Source organism: Phaethon lepturus, unplaced genomic scaffold, assembly GCF_000687285.1.
Source record: "Phaethon lepturus isolate BGI_N335 unplaced genomic scaffold, ASM68728v1 scaffold32058, whole genome shotgun sequence".
NCBI classification, from domain to species: Eukaryota; Metazoa; Chordata; class Aves; order Phaethontiformes; family Phaethontidae; genus Phaethon; species Phaethon lepturus.
Window position 1 is genome coordinate 2,365 of NW_010556073.1, and position 18,308 is coordinate 20,672.

Below are 18,308 nucleotides of genomic sequence, written 5' to 3' on the forward strand. Positions count from 1 at the left end.
TTAATTTTATAACATAACCAGGGGTTTATTCCACAATATAAACTGCAACATTTGATACAAGCTACCCAAAAAAGGAGAAAGCCAAAATACAGCTGTGGCAATTACTTTACAGAGCTTTTTTTTTTTTTCTGTGTTCTACATCACTGGGCCATCAGTGACACTAGGATCTAACATCTGCCTTCTGTACATCAACCAATGCTAGAAGCAACACGCTGTTCAGAATTGTCATTCCAGTCACTGAAACCAGACATAGAAGTTATTGCTCAGATAAATAAACCTAGTCTACGAAAAACAAAGTGGAAAAAAACTAAAGTCTCCAAAGAGTTAACAGAGTAAACAGGGATTTCCTCAAAAGAGGATTTATTGGAAAATTCATGGTGCGGGTTTTTTTTGCACCTAAACCAAGCTGAATTAAATATGCCGGTAAATCCCAGAGAGGTAATTTAATGCTGTACAATAAAAGGTGCATGTTTCAAATGTCTTCCAAATTGGTGGAAACCCCTGCTAAACAGTCAGCATCTCAAACCTCAACAGCCACAAACAAATCAAGGGAAAATACAAAAGTGTCAAAAATTGTTTTGAGTTCTGGAAAATGATCCCATAAGGGTAGAAGTAGCACCATTTGCAATCTGGTTCTTAAACCAGCCCCTGCGGCTTTATTGGAAAACTCTGATAGCCTTCTTTACTCAAGTCCTGAATGATTTATGGGGAGGAGTTTTACTTCCGATATTGAGAGTCCTTCCCAGTGCAGCTGATGCAGATGTAGTCCTCCTTCTCTGCCATTTCTGGAGAGATGCCCACACACACCTGGTGGAACCACTGGTTGCAGCTGCCATCGCACTGGACCCAATCCACCTAATGAAGAACAGACATACTGGTGTTCAGAGAAGGTCCAAGCAAACACACCCAGCATTCATTAGTCATTTTGGGGCTCTCAATCTATTTAAATGAGTGGGAACGTCCCATTCTACCACTGGCTAGTGCTGGATACTCAGCTACACTCATTGTTCTCCGGACTCCTGCAGCCCAGCTCCTCTGAGGCTGAGAGAAGGACACACTTCCCTTATCGCTCCTGTTGCTTTCCCACCTATAGCAAGGTTCAAGCAACTTCACCACGGCCCTCCCAGGCATCGGGGGATGTCCCTCTTCTCCTTTTTCCAGTACAGATGGACCTGTGCAGAGCTCCAAAGCACTCTCCCCATGCACATGAAGGCTGCAACCCACAAAGTCTATCTGCACCCATATTTCAAGAGCAGAGATGAATACAGTGTCTGCACAGCCCCACCTCCTCCCTCCAATTCCATGCAGATGTTTTGATGTCCATGTCTCTTCCCCAGTCCCAGCTGCACGGCTGCTCTTGGAGAAGGTGGGAAAGATCATTACTGACCGTGCCCCAGCAGCGACAGACACTGTCTCTGGGTCACTACTTGTCTCATGCTCTCTTTGTAAATAGTGTTTCTGCAGTCAAACAGTTTCAGGGCAGCTGAATGTCCTAGATCCCGGCATTCAGAACACCACAGCGGGTCTGCTGCTACTGACCTCATCTCCCTCAGGCTGGAGACAATTCACAGCAGGGCAGATGGCATCTTCATCCTCAGAGTCCTCCTGCTCAGAGAATGACATGTCTGAAGGAAGCAGGTGGCTTTCACTGGAACGCTGCATCTCGAAGAGTCGCTCCCGCTCTCTCTCCAGTTTGTTAGTGCAGAGATCCTTTGAGTGATTCAGTTTCAGTTTCTTCTTTTTTGGTGTTCTCATTTTTTTTACTCTTGCTCTCTTCTCATCACAGAAGCTCTCTCTCTCAAAACGCCGCTTCAGTTTTCTCTCCATGTAACTAATTCCATCCTTTTTTCCTCGGCAACACTCATTCTATTGGAAAGATATTTTGGCAAAATTGTAAGTATGCAACTAACACTCATCATCCTGTTATTCCATACCCCGCTTTTAGGAAGAGGCTTAAGTAAAAGTGCAGCGTTTGACAGAGTGCTGCCTTTTCAGCAGCAGCAGGATGTGTAAGGGGAGCAAAGGATAGGCTCACACCCCAGTGACAGAATTTATAGAAAAAAAACAATTCTCATTTTCTGCTTGGGTCCACTGCTTCAGAGGCAGCTCTCTTGGAAAGCCTCTTCAACACAGGACCACAGTCAAATTAGGATAGATTTATTTAAAATACAGAGAGCGACCATAAAAACAAGAATCAAAATGCAAAAATGCGTTAGGCCACAAATTCTGTTCAATAGTTTGTTACAAATTCGCTAAGTTATCAACTTCTTGACCCCTTCTGAACAAGTAAAATGTATTTTCATGGACGTACAGACACACACACAAATCTCTTTGTAAAGCTTATGGGTTCAGGCAGAGCCGCTACTCCAAAGCGACCCCAAGCTCATTGCTGCTGTCAGTCACTTGCCTTTTCATTTGTCGGTCCAACGGATGACCTCTGCTCTGTTTGCAAAACAGGGCTTTGCTTTGTGAATAGGATCTGGTAGAGCTCCTGTATTTCGGGCAGAGAAACCTGTAGCAGCTGGGCTTCCATCATCAGCTCATCCAGCTCTGTGCTAATGACTATTATGAAAGACAGGGAGAGAGGAGAAAAGGAATTCTTCAGTGTCAGCACTGATGAAAACTGCACAGATAATGAAAATTCTTCTCTGGTAGCACATTAAAAAAAACTGTGAAAGACTTTTTCAAAATCTGCAACTGTATGAATTAACTCTTATCTGTTCCCTCTTCACTGCTCATTTTTAACAGCAGGGTTAAAAACAAAGATAAAGGCTTGCACAGAAGTTACTGCACTGTAGCTCAGTACCCTTCCATGCTTGCATTTCTTGCTGGTTCGAGGCTAATCAATTGCCATCATTTCTAGGCAACCTCTCCTGCTTCTGAAGCTATAAGAAGTGTGGTGATCCCCTCACTATGCAACAAGTGGGCAAGATGAACAAACCGAGTGAAATCCATAAGTGAAGCCAGGAGACTAGAGGAAGAAAAGCTGAGAGGACGAGCCTTTCAACTGAGTCCTGCTGTACAGTCATCACCCACTGCTGCTATCAAGCTTCAAAACTTGCACTGGGCTTTTGAAAGTGTCACAGCTAGGGGAGGCCAAAATCATTGTGTAAATAACAGCTTGTTAATATAGTATTCAGTACAACTCAAACATGGCCTGAAAAATAAACCTGGTAGTACAAAGGACTGCCTTGTTTGATTTTATCTGTAACGTTAAACTGAAGTGTCTTCTGTAAAATTATTATGGACTAAGCTGCACTGACTTGAAAACATGAAGATAAGACTAGACCTGTGTCCCTGAAGCATTATGCATCAGGAGGAAAGAAATGATAAATAACTTCTTTTACAGTCGTAAAATGATGCAATTTATAGCATGTCTGCGTCAGTCAAATAAACGTTAACTCTGAGCTAGGAAGCCTGCAGACCCTGCACTGAGTGACCTGCACAGCAGCAGCCACAGCAGCAAAGAAAACTGAAGTCTCTGTGACAGTTGTGCTGCAGAATTTACATGGACTCATGTCCTATGGATTAAGTACCCCGTGGTCTCCAGCACTACTGCCCTATGTTGTTCCCATCCAGCTCCCACCATTTCAATGGTTCCTCCCCACCGTTTCCCACTCCTGCAGCCCATCTGGCTAGCCACAGCCCACTGCGTTCTGTGCATGTGGGAAGGGGCCAGCTCTCGACTGATACCTCTTGTCCTATCGCACCACATCTTTTCATTACACGTGGGAAATTCGTGTTGTTGAGGAATTTACCCCTCTGCCAAAGCTGGACATTAAGTTCCAAAGTTGCTGAGGGGATGGAGAACCAACCAGACACACCGTGCAGTCATGTGCCTCCCTGCCCATTTCCTGTTGACCAGGACACCCTCTCTTGTCCACCAAACGCAGGAGAAAAAAAGGAGAAGGGGGAAGAAAAAAAAAGCCAAAATCAAAGTGAAGATTACAAACCATGAAGTGGGATGCAGTGCTGTCCTGTAGAAAATGGAGAATGTAAATATATGGTTCTGTTATCCCAGTCATGAGGCATGGAGAATGACATTGCTCCAATTGTCTGGGAAACCTAGAAAACAAAACAAACCACGCATAGATATTTTCACTAAACGTGTAGTTTTGAAGTGTCAAATAACTACAAGAGAATCAATAGTTGTTTCACTTGCAATTGCTTAAATCTTGTATTCCTGGAAACTGTTCAATCTAATAGACCCAAATCCTTCACCCTATACCTAGAAATAGGCGAAAGCAACTTTATTGCCAGAATTCTTAGCTGTGAATTATAATTTCCACAGAGATCAGAAAGCAGAGTACCTGTAGGGATAATCCCCAACTTCTGGAATGAGAGCTTCAGCTCTAGAATTGACTCAGGGAAGCATTACACTTTCCTCCTTTTGTTCACAATAAAGAAGTGATTTCTCACTGCCTTGATCCAAAATAGACACCAAACTGTTTTGAAACACTTCTCTTTACCTCAGCCTGCACAGAAGACAATGGCAAGACTCAGAGAGTGAGTCAAGCATTGGAACAGGCTGCCCAGGGAGGTGGTGGAGTCACCATCACTGGAGGTGTTCAAAAAATGTGTAGATGTGGCACTTCAGGACACGGTTTAGTGGGCATAGGGGTGTTGGGTTGGTGGTTGGACTTGATGATCTTAAAAGTCTTTTCCAACCTTAATGATTCTGTGATTCTGTGAAAATATGCACTTGCTTACGCAAAGGCCACTTATGCAAGCCAGCAAGTGTCGGTTTTGGACTCATGACTGTCAGAAAGGCATCTCACCAGATGCCTTCCAAAATATGACCTACCCCACTAATTCAAGTGTCTGGGCCAAAATCTGGCTCTCAATCAATTCTCACAGCTGTTTTTTCAAGTCAATTTTTCAAACTCATCTAAATGCTCCACATTCTTCACTTTGGCCAGTGCCAAAGCAGCCCAACTCCAGTGGTTACTGCTGTGAGCTTCTCTGGGGGAATAAGAGTGTTGGATTACTCCAGATAACAGGGAAAACTGAATTGTTACAGCACAGAACAGCAATGCTGAGACACTGGATTCACCAAAAAAACCCACCTCAAATCCACTGAGACCAAAGTTTTAGCTCAGTGCCTGTGTCGAGATGGCTCTGGAGGCCACCTCTGACCTGCCCTCAGTACCACTGCCTCCAGTAAGGCTCCTTAGCTCAGGCACAGCGAGGGACCCAAGCTGATGCACATGGTCAGGTGCTCTTCTACTGAGCTTCACAGGGACTTCTGATTTGGGAAATGCAGTCACAAGGACCAGAACTAGCTCTGCTAGAGTTACCACAATTTAGGAGGTTTACTGCCTTGAGTTCCAGACCACACAAAAACAGTTAGACTGCTTTCAGGTCGGAGGAACCTCACAGTACCTCACTGAGCTAATAAAACTGTGCTAATAAAACTAAGCTTACTGTTTCCATTTCTGGTCCAAACATGAACTTATATGCCCAATATCTTGCCCAGTATTTTTCAGCTATACTAGTTGGTCTACTAAAAAGATACTATCAAACCTAAATTATCAGAAAAATTCTCTTTGATGCCTAAACATAGTTTTAACTTCTAAAACTAAGCTTGCCTATTTGAAAAATTTGGTCAACACAAGCAACTTGGTATAGCTGAGTTACTTGAGAAGCAGCTACAATACCTCTTCCAAGCATACATGGCACATTTTATGTTTTAACATAACCGAGCATGACAACACAGACACACAGACTAAGTGTAACAGGGTTGGACTAGCAAAATTAAGGTGTTTCAATCAAGAAGTGAAAGTAACAGAGTGCATTTCATTTTGAGGTGTTTTATGTTCTTTATGTTGCACAGACCTTTTTTTCATGCATATTTTTTCTGCATTTATTATTTCAGGAAAACCGAAATGCTCAACCCATTTCCTGCTTTCCCTGTGCTTTTTGCTGAAAGATCTTTACTGGAGGAAGTTTGAAACTCCCTCATGACCACATCTGAAACAGTTGCCGTAGCGTACCTTAGTAATACTGGCAGAATATTCACCTTGGGAGTTCTAGTGTAAATGATAAGGAGAAGAAGGAGCAGTAATGGATGAAGATACCCTGTTGAAAACAACCTCATCCGAGAGCTAAGCTGGTAACACGCTGCACAGTTTGTGCCTCTGTTACTAATTCTTGACACTTAAAACTATACTGAAATACTTGTAAAAACAGAGTATAAAGACTAATTGAATACTAAGCACTCTAGAAACAATAGCTTCAGCAACTCTGTCGTTAATAACGTCACATTAGAGCATAGGAGCTGTGAGGAGGAGACTGGAAAATAGGCCCTTTAGGAGTAATTGTTCCCAGGACTCCAGCAGAATGAGAACACAAAGCTGTTGCTGGACGACACACGCATCCCAGCTAACCGTCAAGGCAGAACCCAAACTCCTTGTTATCTGTAAAGCAATCTGCCTTGCCAGTCTTTGCGCGCAGATACAACGAACCCAAAACCCAGAGAGGTGTTACAGCCTCTTCTTGCTGACCACACACCACCCACCGCCAGGAAACCCAGAAGCAGCTCAGCCTCACCTTGTTTGTCTCTGGCAATTGGCCTGCTGTGGCTTGCCATCTGTTGTACAATAGTCCTGAGCCAACTTTGTCTTGTATAAGTTTTAGATTCCCTGAATATAACATTTGTTGTGCTCTGTGCTGCCAATTCACAGTTCTCTCGATCATATACCGTAAGGCATCTCCCTCAGGAAGCCTCACACGGATACGCTGCAAGGAAGCCAGCAACGGTAAGATCTTTTCTAAAGGTGGCTTTTCAGATCGATGACAGTGTGGACAGAGCCACACACGAGGTCCCTGCAAAACACTGGGCACCGAAACACAGCTGGTATGGAAGAACCCTCTGCAGAGTTCACACTGTATCATCGGAGCAGCCGGCTCCTTCTGGCACAGACAGACTTTGAGTTCTGCATCCTCTTCACTAGACAGCACCTTCACTTCGTTTGCTGCTCGCAGAGAACGCAACGCTTCCATCTCCTTTAATCGGGCTTCCCCAAGTGTAGCCATCTAAAAGGGAGTTCAAAGAAAGGGATGTAATCTCCAAAGGAACATTACTCATTAGAAACAGGCTGACCTCTGCACGATCACACTCTTCAGACACGCCAGCGAGTATTTCAGATTTTTAAGAAGCTCCTCACCCCTGTATGCCTTCAAGGCTTTGAATGTTTGAAGTGAAGTAGTTATGAGGATGTGCAGCGATGTGACTTCAGTTCCCTTCCATTTTCTCATCAGGCCCAGCGATATAAAGCTTACTCCCTTGCAAAAATAACCTCAACTCCCTCCTCCTCTGTTCTAAATCCTTCATGTTTTGTACTATTAAAATATTACTTCCATTAAAGCCGCTTAAATTCTGAAACAAGTGACGATTTGGCTTGCAGGTACTTCTCTATGAACATGTCTCTCAAAAACGTCGTCTGACTCTCTATAATCTCAAAACATACCTGGGCAGTTTTCAGAAATACAAAAGCATCCCTGATACCCACATTGCACACACTGCCAAGTGCACAGAGCCGCACCCGACCTACGTCCTGGCTCTGGGGCTTGTAAACACCAAGTACAATTCCGGTGTACTCCTGAATGTGGCATTTGCCCTTTCTACACCTGCTCATGATCCCTTTTTTTTGGGAATCTTCAGCATTAGCTGCTAGTAAAGCCAGCAATATATTTCAGTTTCCTAAAGGCTATCCGTAGCAGCTGCAACTCATGAATTCTATGTGTTTTATTATCTATATAAAAATAAATGTATGCAGGAAGGTTTATAAACACATACAAAATAGTTATTTCACACAACATGGCTTTGAAGTGTGGTGACTGGAGAAAAATCAGCTATGCAAAAACTAGACAACTGTGTCCAGCATGGACAGATAGGAGACTCTGGCACAGCACACTACATTATGCACCCATGGGTGCAGAGCACTGCAGCTACAGCGTTGGGTTGTGAAAGTAGCCAAACCACCCAGAAAAAAAGTCCGCCACTGTAAGAAGATTCTTGTTCCCCTTGTATCAGAAGCAAAACTTGCCACGCTAAATGACTGCGCTTTCCTGGGCACCGTCCATGTGAGCATCCTCTTCCAATACCCCAACCACTAACGAGAGTCCACCCGGTCCAAGAGGAGAAGGGTGTGCAGTTCAAAGGGCGCAGTCTCTTCTTGCAGCGCTCGTAGGGCTGTAGTCTCTAAGTCTGGATTTCCAGATAAGGGAGGCCGAAACCGAAGCACCGAACGTACAGATTTCGAGTAGCTGCCATAGGTAAAAACTTAAATGTCCCATACCTCAAGGGACAATTATATTCAAACCCTACCAAATCAGTCTACTGCTCTTCATTAATCAAGGAAATTGTTTAATCTGACCATGGTGGAGGCTCTGAAATAGATCTTTTGGGATGCAGCACTTTACCACCAGCAACTAAGTCTGCTCCATCCAGAACTCGTGTTTTATAGACTTCGTAGAGCATGAGGTTTGCTTTAATTATTTATGGTGTTTGTGTTAATTATAATTGGTGTTGGGTTATTGTATTCTTTGAAAGTATCAGACTTGGGAAAACTCTATCCTCTCTTTAATAAGGTTTTGGTATGGTGGGGGAAAATAGGTCTCAATTTTTTATTTTCCTGTGCTTTGTTAGGCTACAGGCATTGCCTGGCAAACTGTACTTCATGCACAAGCATAACACACATTTTTTCCACTAAAAGCAATTTTGGGGAGTCTAAAACAAGCACAGAAAATCACAGTCTTAGAAGTTCTTCTGCAGAACAGCAGAGCAAGCAGAAAAGAGTAGAAGATAACACTCCTGCATGAAAGGCAAGCATAAACAAAGATTCAAAGAACTTAGAAGAAACTCCAATTAAAAAAAAAATTAAACCACATACCGCAGATGCAGTATCTTTGCTCTCAGAGAGAGCTCTCTCTAAGTCACTCAGAGTCTCTAGCTTAGTGCTTTTCTTCTTTCCACTTGGCACTGGCTCCTTCAACTTCTTCTGCCTTCTCTTCAGATTCAGCATCCCAATATCACACCAGGGACATAACACCTGATGGGACAGAAATGTAGTATGGTCTGCAACATTTTTAGTGCATTCATCCTGCCCTAACACAGCCATTTACAACTGGTTAGAACAGGAATTACTGCAGTTTTTTCTGTCAAAGATTTGGGGGACCAGGATGAGGTTATCTAGAAGATGTGGAGAGCTGGAAGGTTAAAAATTCGATTTCATACAACGGGCAGACCACAAGCACCTGCGTGTTTCACAAACCACTGGTGTAGAGACAGCTGATACTCTAACCAGCCTCCACGTGATCTAAGCTGCAATCCCTGGAAAACAGGAGAGGATTCCAGGGACTGCCCTGCATTCCCGTCTGCCGTAAGGGAGAGAGGAGGGCTGGGGGTAAGAGGGGCTCAGCACTGGCGAGAGATTGCTCAGGAACTGCAGGCGCTGGCACACAGCCGCAACAAGGGCAGAGGCCGGCTAAAGCAGCCACAGCCTCACCCTTACCACGGCCCAGCTGCGAGGTCTGGCTGTGGCCACGCCGAGGTGGAGGACGTGGGTGCGGACCTGACACCCTGAAGTACATTCAGTGCCACAGCTATGTCAGTACTCCCACACTTATATTGAAAATGTCAGACTGTGGCACAGCACGCTCCTGCTAGCCACTGACTGAAAAGAATACAGGAAGTATAGCTAAATCTTAAGCACTTTAAAAGTTTAAAGTTATCATTAAAAGCATAGGTCAGCCTAATAAAAATTAGGTTGAAGTGATATAATCCTAAAACAAATCTGCAAATATACTTAATATTTACTGCTATTTCATGAGTTAATACTGTAACTCAGATGTGCTTTTGCTGTGGTATGAATGGTGGTCTTCTCCAGAGCTGAGATCTCCTACCTCCAGAAGAGAATATGGGGAGTTCTCACAGAGAAATGTGTTAGCTGCACACTCCTTCCATGCTTGAACTTCTGACACCAAGGACTCCAGCCTGGGCAGGTAGTCCAGATGCACTGGAATAGATCGACCTCTTGTGACAAGTTCCACTAGTGTGTCCAGTACAGGCACACGTCCTCCAACCTGTCAGATTATAAATTAAAAAATGCTTGATGTATATAAAACATACCACTTTCATGAATCACAACAAGGCATTTAGATTAACTGACAGTAGAGCTAGTAAAATGCAATTTACTGCTTAGACACTTCAGTCACTTCCACAGCTGTTTTTCCAACATTTGTGCTTCTCACAGGCAAAACTAATAAAACACTTGGGAGGGTGTGTGGGGCAGAATAAAAGAATGCATTTACCAAGTGACAGTTTAAAAAAAAAAAAAAGAGACTGCCAACAATATAAGCAAACTTCCAATCTAACAATCTGCATTCACAGCAGAAAATCAAAATAATTTTGAAATAGACCCAGAAGGCAAGTCTAACCCAGTCCCCCACACGCCAAGAGAAAGGAACCATCTCAAGCACTCAAGCATCCAACGTGTCATTTGAAAGCAAGCTCTGTTCATTCACTCAGTAGCCTATGCCTAAGGCAAGCCAGTTACAAGCAGTCCAGCAGTAAAGCAGCACTGAGAGGGAATTTGTCGAAGAGGTAGTGATGTGGGACTCGAGAACTGCTCATCCAGAACACCCCCAACACCTCCGGCAGCACACCTCAAAGCACTGACACCAAGAACTTCCTGCAAGTCACAACGACTGCAGGCACTTACTAAAATCTTTGCAGAACTGAAGCAAAAACTCTCGGCACACACAGACACATTTTTCCGTATTCAGTAGGCAGAATTTCAGAATCCAAAACAAGAAATTAGCAAGTGCCATGACCAATTCACTTAAGCCCTCTCAAGATAGCCCTCAAACAAAGTTACTATTACATAAACTTTGTTCCTTCAAAATTTTTAAGCCCAGGACAACTGATTTTTTTAAATAAAAGCTTCTTGACTCAAAAGTTTTTATTAAAAGCCCATTTAATTCTGATAGACTTGAAAATAGCAGTTAGCCAGACCACAGTTCACTTTATGGAAAAAACATGAGGAGAAATGAAAATTTAAGACAATATTTGGCAACTTGTACCAAAATGTGAAATCAGGGCTGTCCCAGTCCCACCCTTTCCTCATCTGTGCAGCCCCACTGTCCCTTGGCTCAAGTACTTGCAAGGCTGAGCCATTAAACTTCAAAGAATCGGCCCAGGCTATTATTCACTTGGGCTTGACCTAGCACGGTGTCTGGCTGCCTGAGCAATGGTGCTAACAGAAGAGGGGAAGCGGGAAGCGAGAAGAGGGAAGAATTAAATTGCCATTGAACTGTAAAAGAAGCAAAGAACCTAAAAAGACAGGAAAAGAAACTGGGTCCACAAACAAAACTGTCTGAAAGGTTATAAAAAAATATTCAAGTGAGAAGTGCTAGAAGCCAAGACGAAAACCTGTATAGATCTCCTGATTTTCAATCTCTGCCATCAGCTTTTTGCTCAGTTGAAGACTTATTTCAGAGTGTGAACATGGAAATTGAGATCACACAAAGTCACACAAAGCTGGAAGGAGCCTCAAAAAATGGGAAGACAGAAGGAAGAAGAGGAAACCAAGTAACTTCCATCTCAAAATTCCAACAGAACAACTACGAAATTACAAGTATTTTAATCTATGAAATCAAGGGCTGACCATACAGCAATAGAACAAGAAACAGCCTTGGGATCGGCCATACTTAGTGGTTAACAAATGAAGGAATACCTCTCAATCACAGGATGTCTGAAATATCACTAACAATACAGCTATGGAAACAACAAATTAATTCTACAGGGCCTCAGAAGAGGCAATTCCATGACAAGTATTAATATCTTTGTATCGCCAGGTCTTGGCGAGACGTTACCTGCAGCACAGTACATGAAGGCATACTCCAGAAAGGTGCATTCAAAACTGGAGAAAACACAAGGACAGGGCACTTGTCTGATCAGGAATATGCCTGGATGAGGAAACGTTGGGGGTTTTTTTAGAGGAAAATTATTTGTTTAGCCAAGCAAGTGAAGGCCGCGAAAAGATATTGTTGGTGACTTAAATACTTTAGGGGATTTGTTTATTCAGAAGTCAGCAAGCAGAACCTCGGCTGTGTCACCTGCTCTATACTATGAGTTACAGGAGCTCAGTGAGATGATGATCATCTTATACAGTATAGTTGTTGTTTAGCTTGCTGATGTTATGTAAAGCACCCTCTGAAAATAAGACACATTCCTTTAAGTTAGGACAGCGGTTGGAGCATCGTAGCAAAATGACATGCAAAACGTTTAACCTTATTTAACAAGAAAGTGAACTTCCTAAGGATACTACAAAGACAGTATTTTTCTTCTGTCCGTGGAATACTAGACAAGAATATGATTACCAGGTAATATGATCATTGTTATTAGTGACAGAGCAAAATCCACCTTAAGGTAAAGCTCCATGGTATAGTATTTTTCAACTTTAGATTTTTGTTAATAGCTCCTTTATAGATTGCACTGCAGCCAGGTAACTGCAGTGGTGAAGGAATACAAATGGGGTCCAGAAACAGAGGGAAAAAAACCAGCATTCATCAGATCATAACTGCACCATGTCTAAGGCAATAGATGTTATAGATTAAGCACCCTTAATTCAGTGGGACCCTGGAGCACCAAGTGCACACAGTGCAGAGCGCGGATCTGTTAACCTGAGAGCAGGTACGTACCTGCAGAGCTTCCACCTCCTGCAGCCAGTCTTTGGCCTTCTGTACCGCGTCTTTCAGCGCGACACCGTTTGGGAGGTAGGCTGGGATCTCCTCCATCTCCTTCACTGCTGCTGCAAGGCTGCTCAGTGACTGCCGTGGTCTACACAAACAAAACACCTCAGAATGTAAAACACTGCAATACAACTGGGGTTCTTCTACTCATTTGGCTTATTAAAAAACAACAGGTTACAACGAATAACGACATTACGTGCAGTCCTAGTACAACCAGGTCATTAGTAATGCACGTATGCTTTCAGAAACTTGCTTGCTATAGATTCCTACTAGAAATGCTAAAAATATTAATGTTGTTTATTTTTTCAATATCCACACATTTGGGCTTAAGGAATATTTAAAAGTCATTAACTTTTGAATGAGAGTCCCTTGGACCCTCCTTGAACCTCAGAACAGTACCAACTGAGAGATTCCACACTAGAAGGTTACAAAAGTGGAGATGGCTCTCCTGTATTTCTCAATTTGATTCTCATGTTTTAGAAAGGTACAAACTCGACTGCATCTCTATTTTGAAGCGTAAGTAAGACCAAGCTTATTCCAGTTGTGTGTGCTATGAAGTTATCATTCCAAAGTGCTACGGTTACTAATGAGTAAGAAACACTCAAATGCTTTCCTAATTATGAGGCTGGGGGGGGGGAATTAAAAAAAAAGATCAGGAATCCTGAGGGAAGAAACCTTGCATACAAGTTTGTGCCACCTTTGTAAACTTTCATTACACTCTGCTATCCCCCAAAGCAATGAGCAAGAAAACTTTTCTCAGTAAGGATGTATTTGGCTTATTTCCTTCTCCCTTGCACCACTAATGTGGAAAAATCTCCTCAATGTTATAAATAGTCCATATAATAAAATTTTACCCATTAGTGGTATATATCTGAGCTCCATCTGGACACGCATCCTCCAGTCTGACACTGGGGGAGGGAATAAAGTAGAAAGGAAGGAAGAGGTGTCTTAAAACCCTTCCTTGTGGTAAAAGGAGAACTTGCACAATGACAGTGGAGCACCACAAACACTGCAAGCTAACACCAATGTTTAATCATCCCCACTCTTCATCCTTTTCCCTTCTGGATGGCACAAATTTTGCCTTCATGGTGCGAACTGGATGAACAAGAGAGAGCCCCTTCAGAAGTAAAGCCAACTATTTCTATCTTAAACAGCTCGTGGAACTACAAAATGCAACAGTAAGATTTAGTTACCTGGCCTTTATCAGATTTCTGGCTTTGTCATCCCAGTGTTCAGACACAGTAAGGAGCTCCTGCAGCTTCGCCATTGCTTTCTCAACCGCTGGGTAGGGAGCAAGTCCAACACCTGAGTCTATAAGACGTCTCATATCATCTAGAGTGAGAGAGTTTTGGTCTGAGGAAGCCAGTTGCACATCCTCGAGCCAGCGTGCCTGTTCCAGACGTATCCGCAGTTCAGCCAGTTGGGGTAGATCAACGTCAAAGTCAAAGCTGACATCCAACAGCTCCTGAAGTTCTGCAGCACTAGGCATTTCTTCAGAAAGGAGTTTTTGGCTTTGCTGTTGAAAAGCTTCCACACGATCAAGAAGATCCTAATATGCAAATGCAACAATAAATCAGATGAAAACCCATCACCAAATCTCTTAAACATTTAAGTGGAAGCTTAAACATTAAGTGTAAAGCTTCCTGGCAAACACCACATTGCAATGCACACAACGTGCATGGCAAATTATCATGACATTTGGAACACTTAAATAACATGTCTTCAACACACAGTGTATATGTCAGCATCTCCTCACACATAAAGTGTCCACCAGCTTGAGGATCACAGAACAAGGGAATTCCACTCCAAACTCCTTTGAATTAAGAGACAGGTGTCAAAAAGAGGTCTCAGAAGAATAGAAAGGATGTAGAGGGAAATTTTGGGTGTTTCATCAGTGCTGTTTTCTGGTTTTGTTCTGGAATGATTAAGAAGGCTTTGAAGAATGCTGGGAAGTGCATGGAGCTTCTGTGGTTCATTTCTGCTGCAATGTTAAGGTTTTTGAGTTGGACCACACAGCCTCGGTAAGCCACAGGCTTACTCTTTCATGCAGCGCAACACCTTCTCTCTCTCCTTAACTTCAACACGTAATTACCCCAAAAAGGTACCTCTGTGGCTGTTTGCACTTCACCCAGAATAATGGACAGTTAGCCAGATAATCTCACTGCGAAGGCTGGAATTATTCTGTATCTAGCCATCCCGATCAACGCTTCTAGTACTGGCTGAAATGCTATTCCAGCAGTAAGTTCTTCCTTCACAGCTGACGTCTTGGTACTTTGCCAGTGAGGTTGTTTGCCAGGGTAGGCAATCTCGCCCATAATGGAATAAAGCCTTTTTAGAGTTATATTAAATTGTGAATCGATCCTGGTAACTGTTGGTCATTTATATTAACAGCCTGATTTGCATGACTACATATAATTTCAGATTGTTGAGAAGGATATAAAAATACCTTGACCATATGTGCTTGATATTTCGCTGTTCAAGAATGCCAGATGGAGAAGAACTGTTTGCATGTCTGGCATTTCTGAACTTCTGCTTTTTAAATAGTTAGATAACTTCAGAGTTACAAGGCTATAAACAAATAACTGTAAATAGGATTACATAAATCTGATTCAAACATTCCAGACCTGACACTTCAAAAGCGATAGTCATAAAGCTGAGTTGAACTGGTCTATTCTGTTTCAGTTACATGATATTGTCTGGTCTCTCAGCCTTGTGTGGACACTTAAGAGATGGTTCAGGAGCTGGCCACTGCATCTCCTGGGTCTAAGAGTCTCAAAGGAGAATGGCTTTGCATGTTTAAGACAGTAATTCCAGCTGCCCAGAATTTTTTTTATTACTCCTCAGCGTGATATGCAACATTTCAGCAAATTCTTGAATTACTTTTAACTTGTCTGAGGGTGATCAGCTGGTGAGCAAATATATCAGCACTAGCTGATGGTCAAGGGAGACAAAGGGATCTGACGCACTGTCAGCAGCAGGTACTCTGCTAGAACAAGTCTTTAGGTAGCCTAGGCCAGCTTTGGGTAGGCTTATCTGTGTTGTTTCCTGGAACGTGGGTGAATAGTACAAGGAGGTATCTAGTTACAAGACTATGAGAAAGCCGATTCTAGATTAACAAAGAAGGAAAGTGAGGTGAATGGGAGAACTGTCATGCAGAGCATTATGGAGTTTTGAATATTCTCAGTTAAACCTGGCTTCACTCTTAAGAGGAGACTAGTTAACTGACCCCAAACTTTTAATGTGTAGTTACCCAAGTCATCCTGCTGCTTCTTTTGCATTACTTCATAAATATTAACGTTCCGATTCCCCTATGCAGTCTAAGATCGACCGACAATGCACACCAGCAGGTCAGAGATATCTCTTCTTGAGCAACTCACGTGCACAAGTCACCCAAGCCTGCTGGTTTAGAGGCATTTGTTCTTGGAGCAAATCCGAAGATAGGAGATTAATGCAGTGCAAATATGTCACTGACACATGCTCATGTTTCCCCCTAGAATTCTGCAAGTTACCTTCAGTAACGGCGTCTGACTGAGGACACAGGGTAGAGCATACAGCTGCCTCACGAACAACCGGAGCTCATTCACAGTCAGCTGATTTTGACACTTCCCTCCACCAGAGCGGTACCTGCAATTACACACAATTCAACCTTGTTGGTTGGATGCCACTAAAAAACCAAAATAAAATCTGAATTTCTCAAATATCTGCTTATGACTCTAAGTCAAACTTAACTCACAAATAATAGAATATTCAGAAGCATCCAAGCAGCCTAGGGCTTACATACATGGGAAAACTTCAGTTAGCTACAGTAGAATAAGCTATTGTTGAAAATACTCTTTCATATTAAACAGTATTCTGGAACAACTACTCAGCCTTGGAAAAGCAGTGGTTATTATGGAATAAAATTAGGCTTTTTTCCAGAACACAAAGCAATTGTGGATAAACTATTCAGTTATGTTGCAATAGCTATTGTAGTAAGCTCTCCCCATGCCCATACCAAAAGAGAACAAATCCCAATTTTGAATGGGTTTTATATTCACAGGACATGTAGGCACTTCTGAAAAATCCTCTTTATGCTGAAATCATCGTTTTCATTTTTATCTAAAAGCTTTGTATCAAATGAGTGGCTTATAAGTGTTAACAAATTGGCTAATATTAAAAACCTCTCTAAACTCAAGCCAATATTTAACTAGGTCTGAGAACCCTGAACAGAAAAGGAAAGAAATCTCTTACAATGCTGGCTCCAATTTAATCCACAATATGTCATTTAAACAAAAGAGAAAAAATAACATCCCAGCAGGATATGTCAGCATGATTGGAATGTGAATACTATAAAATAAATTCTAATTTACCGTTCTATGTCAAAAATAGGTATTTTTAAAAGATATGCAAGATCACATTGGGAGTTCCAAAATCCATAGGAAGCTGAACAATAAAATGAATTCAAAGTCTCAGATACAACACAGGCTGTTTTACGGTCTACAACATCTTACTATTTTTGTGGAGGTTCTGCAGTACCTTCCAGGAAACAGCACAAGTTTTAAAAATAAATAAATATTTATGTATATATACATACATGCATACACATAGATACATATCTAAACCACAAAACTGTCACTGATGTTTTTGATAACCAGGAATTACAGGAGCCTTAAAAAAAGCATTCACAGAAGCCCACGTCCATCTAAGGTTATTAAGCACAAAAATTTCTAAGCACAAGGTCTCTCAACTCTTGGAGACTCTAAGAAGCAGAAAAGGTACCATAAGGCCTGGAGAAGGAAGGGAATGGATACCGAGAACATCCCTTTGTACTTGCTCTGCTGTCACACTGTTCCCTTTCAGTGTCATCTACACGCTAGAGCCAGAGAGGAATGAGGGCTACACCGTCCGATTCAGACAGCTGTTCACAGAACAATCTTCCAAACTGCGTCTGTTAGAACTGCTTAATCACCCACCACCCTAAGAACCAAGGGAAACAGGGGGTACAGCCCACCCGCACTTCTTCAGGTACTACAGAGAAGATGGTGAGCAAGGGTCACAGGATTTACTCTCAGAGAATATTTATCATCTCTCTTGGTCTTCTGTCTCCAGGAGCTGTTGTGTACACTGTACAGGAGGAGATCCTTGAGTATCGCTACCATGAGTAACAGGGATGAACCTTCCAGGTGAGTCAAGTCTACTGCATGACTCTTCCAAACTGAGGATCACAAAAAAATGCTCAGTCCATAAAGGAAAGTTTGTCAAAAGCATGAACTAAACTTTAGGCAGAATCCACAATCCTTCGTAAACGGCAGTGGGTATGAGGAAGGCTGCCCAATATCCTGCAGATATGCAAACTTCACGCAGATGAAGCCATCTTTGATATAAAAATGTATCAAGATTTTAAGCAGATTATTCTCTTCTTTCTATCTTCCTACATAGGGTATGAGCACTCTTCCCTTCAATCTTTTAAGAAAAATTCCATCAAATAACATGTATTTTTAAAACTCTTATTTATGAAGACATTCAACTGGACTTTTCCCAGAAATATGCCACAAAAAGATCAAAGCAGGAAT

General features: G+C 42.4%; 1 protein-coding gene across 1 annotated transcript in view; it reads right to left on the reverse strand.

Moving 5' to 3' along the window:
• Nucleotides 1-240: 240 nt before the first annotated feature.
• The window catches only part of KDM5B (lysine (K)-specific demethylase 5B), a gene marked incomplete at its 5' end in the record, with an annotated part of 43,637 nt that continues 25,569 nt past the window's right edge, over nt 241-18,308 (reverse strand). The window contains 10 exons of the mRNA XM_010292368.1: nt 241-855; nt 1,540-1,866; nt 2,408-2,562; nt 3,954-4,065; nt 6,550-7,035; nt 8,895-9,053; nt 9,907-10,086; nt 12,706-12,844; nt 13,950-14,305; nt 16,266-16,380. Coding sequence (XP_010290670.1) covers nt 718-855; nt 1,540-1,866; nt 2,408-2,562; nt 3,954-4,065; nt 6,550-7,035; nt 8,895-9,053; nt 9,907-10,086; nt 12,706-12,844; nt 13,950-14,305; nt 16,266-16,380 — 2,167 coding nt within the window. The remainder of the gene's footprint in view (nt 856-1,539; nt 1,867-2,407; nt 2,563-3,953; nt 4,066-6,549; nt 7,036-8,894; nt 9,054-9,906; nt 10,087-12,705; nt 12,845-13,949; nt 14,306-16,265; nt 16,381-18,308) is intronic.